At 37.4% G+C, this 14,945-nt stretch overlaps 3 protein-coding genes across 3 annotated transcripts; all 3 read right to left on the bottom strand.

The window, feature by feature from the left end:
• Positions 1-32: 32 nt before the first annotated feature.
• Positions 33-1,742, bottom strand: LOC137712379 (pentatricopeptide repeat-containing protein At1g08070, chloroplastic-like). Its single transcript, XM_068451469.2, has one exon. The coding sequence runs from the start codon at positions 1,740-1,742 to the stop codon at positions 33-35; it is 1,710 nt and encodes a 569-aa protein (XP_068307570.2).
• A 648-nt stretch (positions 1,743-2,390) lies between these two features.
• Positions 2,391-4,791, bottom strand: LOC137712672 (vacuolar protein sorting-associated protein 29). The gene is made up of 4 exons (XM_068451799.2): positions 4,666-4,791; positions 4,321-4,495; positions 3,547-3,684; positions 2,391-2,808 (listed from the first exon to the last, which is right to left on the bottom strand). The coding sequence occupies exons 2-4, from the start codon at positions 4,450-4,452 to the stop codon at positions 2,503-2,505; spliced, it is 576 nt and encodes a 191-aa protein (XP_068307900.1). The 5' UTR covers positions 4,453-4,495; positions 4,666-4,791; the 3' UTR covers positions 2,391-2,502.
• Positions 4,792-11,187: 6,396 nt separating this feature from the next.
• On the bottom strand, positions 11,188-12,675 carry LOC137711857 (transcription factor PRE3). Its single transcript, XM_068451014.2, has 2 exons — positions 12,251-12,675; positions 11,188-11,565 (listed from the first exon to the last, which is right to left on the bottom strand). The coding sequence occupies exons 1-2, from the start codon at positions 12,377-12,379 to the stop codon at positions 11,416-11,418; spliced, it is 279 nt and encodes a 92-aa protein (XP_068307115.1). The 5' UTR covers positions 12,380-12,675; the 3' UTR covers positions 11,188-11,415.
• Positions 12,676-14,945: the final 2,270 nt, after the last annotated feature.

Genomic DNA, 14,945 nt, shown 5'->3' with positions numbered 1-14,945 from the left:
ATTTGATAAGTCAAATTTTCATGTGCATTTTCTTAATAAACCTCAATTGAACTGCTCCCAGGATCCTCTTTTATTACTCCCTTCTCCTTCATCTCCCTTCTTATCTCCTTCACATTGTCCCATTCATCCATGGCGGCATACAAATTTGATAGCAGTCCGTAGTCTCTACTGTTTTTCGGCCCTATCTCACGTAACTGGCTCATAATCCGTCTTGCTAAACTACCATCTCCTTGGCCTTGACATGCCCCGAGCAGCATTCGCCATATCATCGTATCTGGTTTATACGGCATGGTCTGAACAAACTCAAATGCCTCACTCACCAATCCAGCTCTACATAGTAGATCAACCATGCAACCGTAGTGCTCCATCCGCGGTTTCATGTGGTAATCGTTTACCATTGAATTGAAACAATTTCGTGCCTCGTCCACCATTCCTGCGTGGCTGCAGGCAGACAATATGTTGAGGAATACAACCGCATCTGGTTTACACCCTTCTCTTTGCATCTGAGAGAACATAGCCAGCGCTTGCTTTCCATCGCTGTGCATCGCTAGTCCGTGTATGATGGTAGTCCAAGACATTAACGATTTCTGTTCCATGCCATCAAAAATTTCACAAGCTTTCTTGATGTTCCCGCATTTGGCATGCATGTCCATTAGTGCATTTAACATTGCAATGCTCCCTGTACTTCTAAACCCATTTCTCTCGACATAACGGTCAATCCACTCCGCGATCTTGAAGCTTCGAAACTTTGAGGACATTGAAATAACTCCCAAAATGGTAATCTCATCTGGTTTTATTTTCTCAGACTCCATCTGTTCATACAACCAGAATGCCTCCTTCAGATGATCGTTATCACTATAACAGTTGATCATAGAAGTCCAAGAAACCACATTTTTCATAGGCATCGATTGAAATATCCGACGAGCACTTGATAAAACCCCGCATCTTGAATACATACTAATCAAAGCATTGTAAACAAAAACATCATGATTATCGACAAGCTGTCCTCTAATCACATAGCCATGAACTTCCTTCCCTTTCCTTATCGCCTTCAAAAACGAGCAAGCGGAAAGCAAGCTAACGACACTCGACCCATTTAGTCTCAAACCTTCACCGGCCATGGCACTTGCAACTGCAAGTGCCATATAAGGGAAATTGTGCTGAGAATATGCAGCAACAACTGAATTCCACATGACTAAATCTCTCTGAGGCGTTTCATCAAACAATTGCTGCATACATTCAAGCTCACCGAAAAAACCATACATATTCACAAGGGAAGTTTGAATTATGATCTCAGAGCCAAAACCCAGTTTCAAAATCTGGTTATGTAACTGCTTCCCTTCAAGAACCAATGGCATCAGGCGGCAGGCCTTGATAGCAAACTGAAGGGTATAACTATCCACCTCCAGACCCTTCCCTCTGACATGGGAATAAACCAAAAGCGCTTCTTTTGGTTGATTCCCCGCCAAGTGACCTTTGATGATGGTGTTCCAGGTGTAGGAATCGAGACCCTTGACTCCGTCGGCGATCGAGCGGGCGGCGGAGTTTGTGGCGGGGAGGGGAATGGAGGCAAGAGATGCAACAAGTTTGCCTGCTACAGAAGGCTTGCGGACGAGGCCTGTGGTCACGATGCGTGCATGGATTTGATGGAGATGGTCTTTGTGTTTGCATTTTTGCAAGAGAGATGTTATTTCATCAAAAGGGTTGCAGTTTGATTTGATGATGGAGGGTTTGGGAGACATATGGATAAATGTGGGGCATTCAAAATATAACCTTTTTAAGTAGTTGAGTTTCAAGCTGGTTGGGTTTTAGAAAGTAGTGCATAAAGGGTTTTTGGTACCCTTTATTGTCTATTCAATGTTCAATGTCCATCTAACTTGAGATCTGTCATTTATGATTAGATAATATTGTTAGTGATCGATTCAATTATGTTTTTTATTAGAAGTTTGTAATAGTTTCGTTTGTGGATTTATCATATTAAAAAAAAATTGGGTTAACTAAATTTTACACTCTCAAGGTTTGAGGTGATTTTTAAACTGAATTTTGAGGTTTCAATTTTCTCACATTGTCCCGTAAGGTTGTGAAACAGTATCAACTTAGACCTTTTGGATATTTGTACGTAAAATATCATTAAGTTGATGAGTTTATTTGTTAGTGTGGCAAAAATGTAGCTTACATGTCATCGTAATTACGAATTTCATGCTCACCATGTCATCAAATCTAATGAAGCTTGACCCATTTTGAAATGACACAAAACATGGAGGGTGTAAAATGTAGGTAGCCTTTTTAGGTTAAAATCTTGTTTATGTACCAGATTCTCATAAACAAGGATGTTTGTATCCCCAACGAGGTCTGGCATACAAGCAAACAAGTTACAAGTTTATCAAATCTTTGTTGGGAAAGCTCAATCACTATAAAACCAGAATTTGCACCATTTGACACAATTACAAACACAGAACACATATCCAAAGTCTACAACAAAACAGTACATGAAATTCGAGTTCAATGAGCGGAGTGGGTAGCGGCGGTTGTCTTCTTGAAATCAATCTTGTCAACCTTAACCTCTCCATCGATGAGTTCGTAGACATAAACAACCACACGAAGACCATCAATGTCCATGAGGACAAAGCTCGGGTTGACATCATAGGTGATGCTACTATAAGCGCCGCTGGCAGACCCTGGGTTTATAACGACACCTCCTTCATGTTTGTACGCTGTGAACTGATGGGTGTGGCCTGTCACAAGGATGTCTACATCCAACTGCCTCTGAAGCATGGCTAGTGAGTCTAGGTCTCCCCATGGAATAACCTACAGAACATCAAATCAAGTTACAACTTCATTATCGTTGGGTGAAATACGAAGATATGCAAGGAAAGGAAAAATTGACACAGCTTTCTCCGATGACATTCAAATTTAAAAAGAATGCGATATGCCAAATGTAAACACCATTGTAGTAGTGTATATAATTGCCTCATTCCAAATAACCGCATGAAATACTTCTATTCATCACAAAGGCACCAACTGTTTTGGCTACAAAAGGAAAAAGATATGGTAGTTGTACACCTATTTCTCTTCAAAAGAGGTACAAACTCAGAATCTTTCAGGAGCTGAAGTTACATTTTTCTACTCTTGATGGAACTTCTCTAGGTGGAATAAACAGATAAACTAATGCAATTTATCTCTTCGAAACGATCATAGAACACCTTTCAAGTATTACTTATTCTTATTTTTTCCTACGGCAAGAAAGAGTGATATGTTTCATGCTGAAGGCATTGTGAGTCACAAATGGGCACATGATGAAGTGACATCGTAAGCTTATATTATAACAGGAACCGTGTCCTGAGTTTAAGGGATTGGTAAATCAGCATAAGTATTTGATCCAAACAACCGGAAAAGACTTGGTGTAGAAGTAATATTAAAAATGACAGTTCATGGAGAAGTAATGTATCATCCGCTTGGTGACAGGTCAAATGCAATGTCTTGAGATATTAAAGATACTTGGTTTAATATAGATAAATTAAGTGAAGAGATAATGAGGAAGCAAACCTGGTGGCCATGACACAGCCCTAGCTTGAACTGACCAATGGTTAGTGTTTTGGTCTCTGGGTATTTTGTCTCTTCATCATACTCACCTCGAGTAATATGCAAGTCGGGACAAAGTGTCTTCAAGTAGTCATGAACTTCCTGAAATTTAGTAGCAAATTCTCAGAAGTGGGATAATGTACGACCAAAATAATTGTGATCTTAAGAAACTTAATAATGTACAACCAAAATAGTAGTAGTGCTGCAGGAACTAAAAGTAGATTATTAGCCATTGCATGAGCCGTTACATACTTGGAGACCAAGCAGATACGATGACAAACATAAGACATATTAGAAATAACTGGCAAAGTAATAGATGTCAGAGTATATGTACAGATTAACGAAATGAAAGTTCTATCCAGAAATCTTAGCAATAGCAACAGGGTATATGCAGACATTAACCAATGAAGCAGTCGGTAACAAGAAATTCTTCGCGTTCAAAATAAATATACACATGGGTGGACGCACACTATTTCCTATAGTCAGTCGTATCCAAATGACATTGTTTTCAGGAAATCACTCTCAATCCAAGTCTATACAGCAGCATGCGCAAAAGTTCGACAATAAGCCACATTCATAATGCCTTTCCTATATGCAAGATATTACTTTCTGGGCAACCAAACAAGAGAAAACACAGCAAAAATAACCCAAAGATCACTTCGAAATGGGATCAAGACCCAATAGCCAAAATTGAAGAAAATCAATGAGGGATTCACAGAATCCCAGAAAGAAACATACTTTGATACAAAGATTTCCAGTGCAAATGATGTGCTGGATCTTGCCAGGAACAAGCATGGACTTGAACTTTGCAGGCAGATCAGGTGCCCTGTGGGGTATGTGCAAATCCCCCAAGGCCAACACCAACACCATCCTCACTCACTCTCGCCACTAATCAAAACCCACTTCACAAAACCTGCAGAAAACCCCCAAAAATTAAATATAAAATTGAAAACAAAAGGGTTTGCATATGAAATCACGAAATTCTTCTTGAAATTAACTAATTAATCAGTAATTAGCACAAACAAAATACAATTAAGTAATTGGGAATAAATTGAATGGGATTTAAGAGAATTGGGATCGTACCTGAGGAATTTTGGTTGATCTTGCAGAAAGCTTATGGCATGGAAATTGTAAAACCTCCTTCGTTGGTGATGTGCTCTCAAATTCTTCTTCTTCTTGGGGTACTGTCTTTTTTGTCAACGGACGTTCATAAGGCCACGACGTCGTTTCGAGCCATAGAGCGGGATGCTCAGTTGGGCCTAAGATTTGAGCTTTCATTACAAAACCCAAACTCAAGTGCCCAACCCAATGAGCATAAGAAATGGCAAAGAAGCCCAACAATACAAGCCCCAGGCCCAAGGTTCCTTGCTTTTTCAAAATAAATAATGTTTTTTTCATATGCAACGGCAAGTGCGATGACGTTTTTGGGCTACAAAACGGCTGAAACATAATTAGGTATCAAATTCATTATATGTGTAAATTCAAACTTCAAACTTTTTATTGATCGAATAAAAAACTTGAGATCTCGAGGTTGTTTGAGCCAAGTTGTAATTTGGGCGGACCAAGTTAATGGTATGACAAACTTTTCTTTGTTTGAGCCAACTGAAGCAGGAGAAACAGAGACTACCACTAAACTGTAAAAATGGTGACCAATAAATCAATAAGTTTTGGTCAAACAGTATGAAATAAATTATGAATCTATTAATGGAGTTTGTGTGGCCTTACTTTTTTGCAATTTGGCTTTGTGTGATCCTCGTTATCGAATCTTTCACAATTGATCTATTGTGGCATATTCGAACTAATGTGGCTCTTGTGTGTTGGTTGCGGTGGCTATGTAGGGGATTTATAACTATTGTTTGACGTGTTTTGTTCTCTGCGGGTCAAAAATTTGGTCACTGCAGAACATGCACCTAGTTGGCACCCTTCTTGTAACCATAGCTACCATATTGTATTTGTGTTTTCTATTAATGAATTATCGTTATCGCTTCGGTTAAAAAAATGTATTTCAATATAATTAAAAGTATATTACACAAATAAGTTTACTAACGTTTCCTTATTGATTCTTACACACAACAAAAGTTCTAACTGTGTGTTCTATGTTATAGGTCAAGAAAGGGTTGCTCATACCCTCGTACGAATTTGACAAAAACCGAAAAGGGATTCCATATCTACGACCCTATATATAAAGCTAGCGTGGCCCGTCGACGTAGAATATATACTTTCTAAGCGTTTAGAGTTTAGCCGCAACTTTTACATATAGATGACGATGACGAATAATAATTGTATAGAGTTTGTGACAGTTGTAAACGACAACTTTCAACCCTTGATCGGTATTAAAAAAAAAAAAAAAAAAAAACTTCGCATACATGGTTTCATCTCAGGCAAGAAAAGCATATACATGTATAATCTTTCAACTGACGCACATGATAGATAGTTCGTTTGAAAGTAATTTTAAAATGATTGAAAGCGTTTTTTTTAAATAAAAAAAAAGGGTTCTAATAGCACTTGATTTGTTACTAAGAATTGGTTCCACAGACGCATTCAGTAATTTTAAAAGCACTTCCAAGCAAGCTCAGAATCAGAATCATACTATAAGATCATATTTCAGAGCACATCATGCAGAGAATTGCGTGGTGATGGATATATATCATAATGTAACATGTAGGGTTTAGCGTTCAAATTGCACAATCACCACGGTTCATACATCCTAATTAATTTTAGCCTCTCCAAATATGAAGGGAAAACCAAGCTATCATACATGCGTGAAACACCTGAGCCAAAGCTCATGTGTAACAACTGGCCATATGCAAACTAATATTCCACCATGTTTTACAACGTATATTTCGTACGTTGTGACTTGTTTGGGCCTTAAACTGAGTCACCGGCGTGATTAACGAACCATCAAGATCTATATTAATAAAGGATATTTACAAGCTATCGTACTACAACAACCAGCCAATGTTTGATTAATTTCTTTTATCGTTGTTGTACTGTCACATAATATTATTGTTTCATTTATATTCTAAAGTCACATAATATTATTGTTTTGTTTATATTTTAAAGTATGTATATTGATTTATAACTGAAAACACACTCTATGTCCATCAATTATCATATCATTACTTATATTATAACACATAAATTATTAATTTAGTAACCACTTTAGAGATATTATTAACTTGTAGATGAGTGAGTAAAATACTGACACACTCAAATGGCATGAAAGAAATCATTTAAGGTATATATGTCATTAGCCTTATGTGGTTGGTCTAGTGGAAAGCAAGCAAAGATTTGGAACCCTTTAACTTGAGTTTGAACTCTCACGGATACATTTCTTTGGGTAATCAACTTTGCTTTTGCGTATCCTTTGACCTAAGAGCCAAAAGTACATTCATGTGTCATGTAGTGTCACAGCTGTATAAGGAAGGGATTAGTTTATCATAAATGTATGGTGAGATACCTCTTATATATTAATGTATAATTGTTGTCATCACGACCTCCAAGCTTGTGGATACATGTTGGTTGAAGAAAGTTGAGGTTCCACCATTAAACCAATTAGCAATATGGGGAGTAACCCAACTTACTTATAAGCCCATGCAAGGCTCCTCCTCCCATCAATGTGAGATTCACTCTCAACGCACCCCCTCACGTGTGGCAAATTTTCAAGCATAACACGTGGACAACACAACGGGGTGACGTGAAGCGCATGTGACCGTTTGGCTTTACACTTGAGACAACCTAACTCTAATACCATGAAGAAAGTTGAGGTTCTATCATAAAACCAATTGGCAATACGGGGAGTAGCCCATCAAAATACCAACATTGGTCACGTCATTATTTGTTGTGATTTGGCTCATCAAAATACCAAGACTAATCAAGTTTAGGTTTCCAATTGGTGTTGAGAAAGGAGAAAAGGAATGTGCACAGGTTTCTCAGTAAGTCCAATCAATTTAGGGTTAAGAAATGTTACACCCGCCCCTGCTTATAAGGATAATTCTGTAATTCTCCCTAAAAAAATTATAGAATTATCACTTTAGTCCTCATTTTTGTCACACAATCAAGATCTGAAAATTTAAATTAGTACTCTATCCCTAAGCTGCCACGTGGCAGCACCTTAACCCACTTCCCTTTTTTCTCTTTTGTCCCCCCTGCCGTGTCCCTCCTTTCTTCTTTCTTCTTTTTTCTTTTTTCTTCTTTTCCTTCTTTTCTTTGGTTTGTTTGCACCTTTTTCCTTTCTTTCGAAAACTCCCCCATTTCTCTCTTCTTCTTCCCCGTGAAAGACACACACACACCCACAGCTACACCTACTCGAGGAAATCATCACCATCGTTGCCATTCAACTGCATCTCTCTCTCTCTCTCTCCCTTGCTCACGGCGTCGGGAGGACACGAACACCTCCGGCGAGTTTTGTGATTTTTCCGGTTGGGTAAGCATGGTTTCTTCCTTTTTAGTCAAGTTAGATGTTGGTTAAATGTGGTTATTGAGTTTGGGTTCTTGATTTCCAAGGTTTTGGAGTGTTTTTGGCGCGGGTGAGTGCACACCCAAATTTCCGGCGAGTTGGGTGAGGTTCGAAGGTTTTTCCGGCCACCACAAGCCGTTTCACGGCGAACCCAAGGTATAAAACTACTCCTCTCGGCTAGTGCTTCATTTTGGTACCTAGATCGGGGTCTAGGTTGTAGGTTTGGCGTTAGCCGGAGCTATGGAAGCTCCGGCGCACCCAGGCCTTTGGGCCGTTCTCCACCCACACTCACGGGCCTTAGGCCTGTTTGGTCTCTGGCCCAAAACCCTAAACCTTTTCCTTTTTATTTTTATTTTTGTTTCATAAAAAAAAAAACCCAAAAGGCCTTAGGGCCTTCGTTGCAGCCCAAACCCATTCCCCCTTTTTAATTAGGCCTTGGGCCGTGAGGTTCAAAAACCCAAACCCATTTTCTGTTTTTACCCAAACCCAACCCACTTGAAAACCTAGCCCAAAACCCTAAAGCCCCTGACCCGTGACCCATGACCCGTTGACCGTTGACTCTGACATGTTAACTTTGACCCGTTGACCGTTGACTTTTGACTTTGACTAGTCAACGGTCAACGTTGACTTTGACCGTTGACTTTTCGTGCGGGACCCTCCTAGGCTAATTTCGACGTTCTAAACCTGTTTCCGATGTCCGTTTTCTTAAATTCAATCGTTTGAGTAGAGTTTGACTGAAAGTACTCAATTATGTGTTTAGGTGTGATTCTTAGCGGTGATTTCCGTTATTCCTGTTTGGTACGGCTTGCACCATCGGTGTACGGTGAGTGGACCCCTTCTAAAAATGCATGTTTTAATGGTAGAATTGCATACACAGAAAAGCATGACTTTACGATTATGTTTTATGAAACGTTTTGAGATAACATGCTTACTAAGGCTAGTTTGAATTATTACTATTTTTCCTATAACTCATGTTCTTATAGAATATCTGATGGATGACGATATGATATTTAGAACATGTTTAGAACACTTCTTTATAGTATAGATGATGGATGACTTTATACTATGAAGTTGATTTTCAATATACGTATGTTTACTGGTTTGTACTTACCTAGTGGTCATTTCCGCTACGGGACGTAGGGATAGATCCGGTCCGTCACAGGCGACGATTTGGTGTTGGCATAGGGCCTGGAGTGTGTTTTCCTCTGACTGTCTGCTCAGAGACGGGGAGCCGGTAAGGGGCCTGAAGTGCATTTTCCTCTGACTGTCTGCTCAGAGACTGGGAGCCGGCATGGGGCTTGAAGTGTTATATCGGACATGCACTAGTGTTTATTATTTATGCGATTTATTATTTGAGACATTTCACAACATGCTAGATTTCGAAAAACCTATGTTTCTCATTATACTTGTGTTTTCATAAAACCTGGGGGTTAGTATGTTGATAACTGTTTTACTATTACTGTATATATAAACTTGGTCCACTCACCTTTGTTTTGCGCCCCCTTCAGGACCTAGGAACGAGGAATACGACTTGAGCTACGAGGCGTTCCCCTACCAGTGATTTGTGTCCTATTTGCTCCGCTTCGCCACCTATTGTAATAGCACTTCTTTATTCTTAGTTCTGCTTGTACTCTGTATTAGACTTATGCTCTGGACGTGCTGTGTGTTTACCTAATTTCAATATTTAGAAGTTGAACTTTTATTTGGGTTTTTAGCTTTTATTGCGTACTTTAGTTTATTTTCTCAGTTTTTGTTTTAATTAAATGGTTTTGTCACCCTTCGGGTGTCGGCCAGCACGTGACCATCTCGAGGTCCTTAGGACCTCGGGGTCGGGGCGTGTCAAGAAATAAGTTAGCTTTTTCTATCCTAAAAGGATATAAGAATCCTATACTTGTAAGACATGTAACCATTAGTCTGTGTACTATAAATAGGCTTGTTTAGAGCTGTTTATTCATACGAACAACATAGACAATACAAGGATAAAGAGCCAAGAGAGAGACAAATCTAAAGCAAGGTTTTGTGGGTTTAGCATAAGGGTTTTCAATAAGTCCTTGTAACCAAGTTGTTATTCTCCATAATGCTGGTGATTTCTCTAGAGAATCACACAAGGAGTAGCAAAGTTCACCAAACCTCACTATATTCTTTGTGTTTGTGTGTGGTGTTTTACTTTATTGTACATAAATTATTTCGCTTAATCACATAGCATAATCATATTAGTTTGCATAACACTGGATACTATCAATGTAAAAGATCAAACTAAGAGGATTAAAATATAGATTATCACCCACACAAATTCAATAATGTAGCTCTCTCTCTCTCTCTCTCTCTCTCTCTCTCTCTAAACTAGCTACTTAGTTATTTTGGTTCCATGATGTATAAACAAGTTCTGGATATTGGATCAGTCCATACACACACACATATATGTATGTTATCTGGCTAGTGCATTACCAGTACTATATCGTTAGTAGAAGAAAAAGTCAAATGTTGCTTGCTTATCTCTTGCAGCTTTTTTTACTTGTTTTCATGAGTGGATGGCCAGAAGTTGCACCCATACCCTGTTCCAATTAAAAAAAAAAAGGCTTAATTTACCATCCAATTTGCCTACGTATTATAGCTGCATAACATTTTCTATAAACTGGAAGAGTTCAGACTGGAAAATTGATTTTCAATTTGTTTCATGCACATTTATATTTAATTACAATTTTGAATTAGATAAAGTAAAGGAGAATCAAATGATATAAATAAATAAAATAAGCAAAAAAGAGAAAAATAGTATGCAAAAATGATTTTCCTTCAGAATATATTCAAACGATTTAGTTTATGTTTCTATTAATTAATTAGTTCGATTTTTTTTTCTTCATTTTAAAAAGGAGGACAACTGTTGGCAAGTCAAAGTTATCCACCCTTTCTGAGGGCCAAAATGACTCACAGAGGCATTTCAGTATCTCCCTGACCACAGTTAAGCAGACTCATCAGCACACCATATTCAAATGCTACTTTTTTTAGCTTATTGTCGAACTAAGAAGGCACACAACATACCATATTCCATTTCAGAATTGGAAAAAAAAAAAAAAAAAAAAAAGGTGTGAAATATAGAGTGAGCATGCCTGTCAAGTAATATCCACATGAACTAGAAGATGAGAAACTCTAGATAAGAGAACTGATCAAGTCCATTTATTATATCAACTCCATAACACATTACTACAGCTTTGCAAAAGGATTTTCTAGACCATCATATAGTTCATAAATCTACTGAACAAAAACCCTAGAAAGATAGCTATGGCCCAGATCAGAGAAGAAACACGATGCCTATTACATAAACTGGTGACAACGATACTCTGCTGATGAGTTAATCATAGTCTCCTTAATTCCTTCTACTGCGAAAGTAAGCTCCTGATTACAGCAGCTTGGGCAGTGTCAGTTGTTGCCAATAACTCGGACAGCCGCTCACTTAGATCGTCCACCTCTCTGTGCAAGTTTCTAATGTAGTTGCACGTTTCCTGTAGCAGTGTGGATGCTGAAACCTGTGTGCATATGTAATTCACTTTGATTAGCATGATATATCACATTCTAGTAACTTGAATTAGCACTGTAAACTATAGATTAACTGATTAACTCAATTCAACTTCCAAAGTAGGAAAACAATTTTGCCCGGATATATATATATATATATATATGTATATGAATGTGTGTGTGTGTGTGTGTATATATAATATATGTATGTATGTATATATATGTTCTTCAGGAAAGAGTGATTCATGAAGAAGAATTTATAGAGAATTATACATAGATAGAGTAGTATATATGAAACGTACCCCACAATCAAATCTCTACCCTTTTCTTTTGTTAACCGAGAGGGTTAGAACTACAGACCTAGCCTATTCTTACCCATCACTCTACACAAATAGGATACCTAATAGCTTAAAATAAATTTTCTACCTCATATCTTGATCAAATGGTAAGATGGGAGCTAAATAAAGTATTATAGCGGTTACAAGACCCATATATATATATAAAAAAAAAATATGTATTCAGTCTAACCTTCTTTGCTTATCTTTGGATACTATAGAGCAAGGAAAGCCCAAAAAATTCTTATTATATTTGTTTTTCCTCTTTTATATAGTGATCTCATATGAAAGAGAAGCCAAAACCTAAGCGAAAACAGTATGAAAAGTACTTATAGTTAATGAAATATATAGATGTATGTACCTTGCCAGAACGTCTACTATTGCGAATCTCAGGAAGAAGCTGTTGCAACTTGGAAACAAGATCATTAATCTGATCGTCGGAGATTCTTGAACCACCGGATTGCCCAGATCTTGACCTTCGGCTAGACATTGCGAAGTGTGTGAGTTGGTAATGTTAATTTGACGTATTGGCGAACTGTAAAATACTAAAAAATGGAGCTGAAAACTAATGTTAACTCAAGGGGACAAATGGGAAGGAGTTATAAGTGTCAGAACTTCTAAGTGCATGAATGTCACAGAGAATCACAAGGTGGATATTCAACTTAGAAAGTGTGGAAAGAGAATAAGTGTTGAAGACAAGTTATGGAGCTAAGTTTCTGGTATTTTATAGAGAGAGAGAGAGAGAGAGAGAGAGCAAAAACAGAAGCTGTGGGATGTTGGGTAATGTTGAAGACAATTGCATGAGAGAAAGGGGTGGGCTAAGTCTGTATTTATATAGGGTTTTGAAGAGGAGAGAGAGAGAGAGAATATCAAGTCAAGTTGCTAGAGAGACGCCATAATTGATGTCTCTGCCTTGTATTTTGCAATTTCCAAATTGTCCTTCGGAAGATATATTTCAATGTGATCGTCACATGGCGTGGTTTGGATGTCTCTGGTGAATTTTTTTTTGTCTTTTCGGGTGTAACTATGTTTGGGAGATAAACTTAAAAGAGAGAGAGATATAGGTCTGTATTTTGTAAATACAAGAATTTGAAGAGAATTGAATAAAGTTATAGGTTGTCAATTCAAAAAAGTTATTGTGCATTCTAAATTTTTTATCTTAAAAAAAATATTTAGAAATAGAAAATGAGTTTTTTGAAGTGTTGTTAACGTCTCCTTAAAATTAAATAGACTTAAATTGTATGGTTACAAGCTTACAATGTTAATTACAAGGAGACTGTTTAGAATAAAACCTTATATAAAGAAGGAAAATAAGTGTGCTGGATTAGTGTTGTGTTTTGTGTGTATCTTGTGTATTGTGTATCTTGTGTATTGCGTGTGTGTGAGATTGAGGAACAACCAAAAGTAGGGCTACGTGATGAGCGGTCTTAAGTGTTGACCAGTCAAAGTGATGAACACACCATGTTCTTTGCCCTAGCAAGGTGATATGGCGCCACGTGTCGTCACTGGAGCCAAAGCGTTACGTCGACCTGGGCATAGTGATTCATGACTTCTTATATGTTATATCTGCTAATTGGTAAGTCGTATTTTATAATAAAGTTTGTGTTGAGATCACTACACGCTCTGATCCTAGCTAGTTGATGCAACAATATTGCCAAGTTAAGCAACCAATTGTGTATTCTGCTACAGTGTTAAAAGTTTCGGAGTTATGTTGATATATTTTTTCAGTCAGTCCCATTTCGTTGAAGAATTTCTAATAAAATAATCAAGTTTATTTTAGGATTTTTTTGTATGTCTCACTCTACATTGTGTTTGAATGTTTCTGTTACATCCTACATTGCCCAAATGAGTGGATGTATTATATGTATATTTTCATCTTTACTTAGCACGAGGCATTTTGGGAACTCGCTTAACTTTGGAGTTACATCACACATCACCCAGAAGAGTGGATTGTGTAAGCCTTATATGTATATTCTCATCTCCACCTAGCACGAGGCCTTTTGGGAGCTCACTGGCTTCGTAGTTCATCGGAACTCCGAAGTTAAGCGAGTTCGCGCGAGAGCAATCCCAGGATGGGTGGGAAGTTCTCGTGTGAGTTCCCAGAAAAAAAAAACCGTGAGGACGTGATCGTGGCCCAAAATGGATAATATCGTGCTACAGTGGAGTCAAGTCTGGGATGTGACAATTTCAACCATCTATTTTTTAGGTTAGCTCTCAAATATCATTTCTACAAACAAAACGGAACCTTTGGATTGTTGGATTAAAAGTAGTCATAATAATGTTTCTTTGAAAAACTGTATTTATATATTTTGTTCACTACAATTAGATGTCTTAGTGATTTTGGATTTATCTAATTTTTTGTAAGGATGATCTATGAATGGTATACTAAAATATAAACCGTTTGGATAGTCCAAAAAGTTTACGGAATAAGCACCACAAGGATAATAAAATTACGAGGAAAGGGGATTTTTTTAATGGTATTTGTAGTTCGTTCTTTTATTTTTATTTTTGTAATAGGGTTGGAGCACGGATGTTTAAGAACGTTCATTTACACTCGAGGTTCGAGTCTTGTCAACTTATCGCTTATATGAAAATAGAAAAACTTGTCCATGCAACAATTAATTCTGAAGCACTCCTAGCTAGTTGATGCAACAATATTGCCAAGTTAAGCAATCAATTGTGTATTCTGCCACAGTGTTAAAAGTTTCGGAGTTATGTTGATATATTTTTTCAGTCAGTCCCGTTTCGTTGAAGAATTTCTTATAAAATAATCAAGTTTATTTTAGGATTTTTTGTAAATCTCACTCTACATTGTATTTGCACGTTTCAACTGTCTATTTTTTAAGTTATCTCTCAAATATCATTTCTACAAAAAAAAAAAAAAAAAAAAAAAACATTTGGACTGTTGGATTAGATGTAGTCATAATAATGTTTCTTTGAAAAACCGTATTAGTTTAATTTGTTCACTACAATTGGATGTCTTAGTGATTTTGGATTTGTTTAATTTTTTTGTAAGAATGATCTATGAATGGTATACTAAAATATAAACTGTTTGG

This window comes from Pyrus communis, chromosome 14 (genome assembly GCF_041283825.1).
Source record: "Pyrus communis isolate YQ-2024b chromosome 14, ASM4128382v1, whole genome shotgun sequence".
NCBI classification, from domain to species: domain Eukaryota; kingdom Viridiplantae; phylum Streptophyta; class Magnoliopsida; order Rosales; family Rosaceae; genus Pyrus; species Pyrus communis.
The sequence above is the reverse complement of the archived record's forward strand: the minus strand, read 5'-3'. Positions and strand labels throughout refer to the sequence as shown.

What these genes read in the sequence shown, in the direction of transcription:
- LOC137711857 (XM_068451014.2), bottom strand. Translation starts at nt 12,379, where the DNA reads ATGTCTAGCCGAAGGTCAAGATCTGGGCAATCCGGTGGTTCAAGAATC. An exon ending in ATAGTAGACGTTCTGGCAAG is followed by an intron (nt 11,566 to 12,250) that starts GTACATACATCT and finishes ATATGCACACAG; the next exon opens with GTTTCAGCATCCACACTGCT.
- LOC137712379 (XM_068451469.2), bottom strand. Translation starts at nt 1,742, where the DNA reads ATGTCTCCCAAACCCTCCATCATCAAATCAAACTGCAACCCTTTTGAT.
- LOC137712672 (XM_068451799.2), bottom strand. Translation starts at nt 4,452, where the DNA reads ATGGTGTTGGTGTTGGCCTTGGGGGATTTGCACATACCCCACAGGGCA. An exon ending in CTGGAAATCTTTGTATCAAA is followed by an intron (nt 3,685 to 4,320) that starts GTATGTTTCTTT and finishes ACTAAATTTCAG; the next exon opens with GAAGTTCATGACTACTTGAA. An exon ending in GGCTGTGTCATGGCCACCAG is followed by an intron (nt 2,809 to 3,546) that starts GTTTGCTTCCTC and finishes GATGTTCTGTAG; the next exon opens with GTTATTCCATGGGGAGACCT.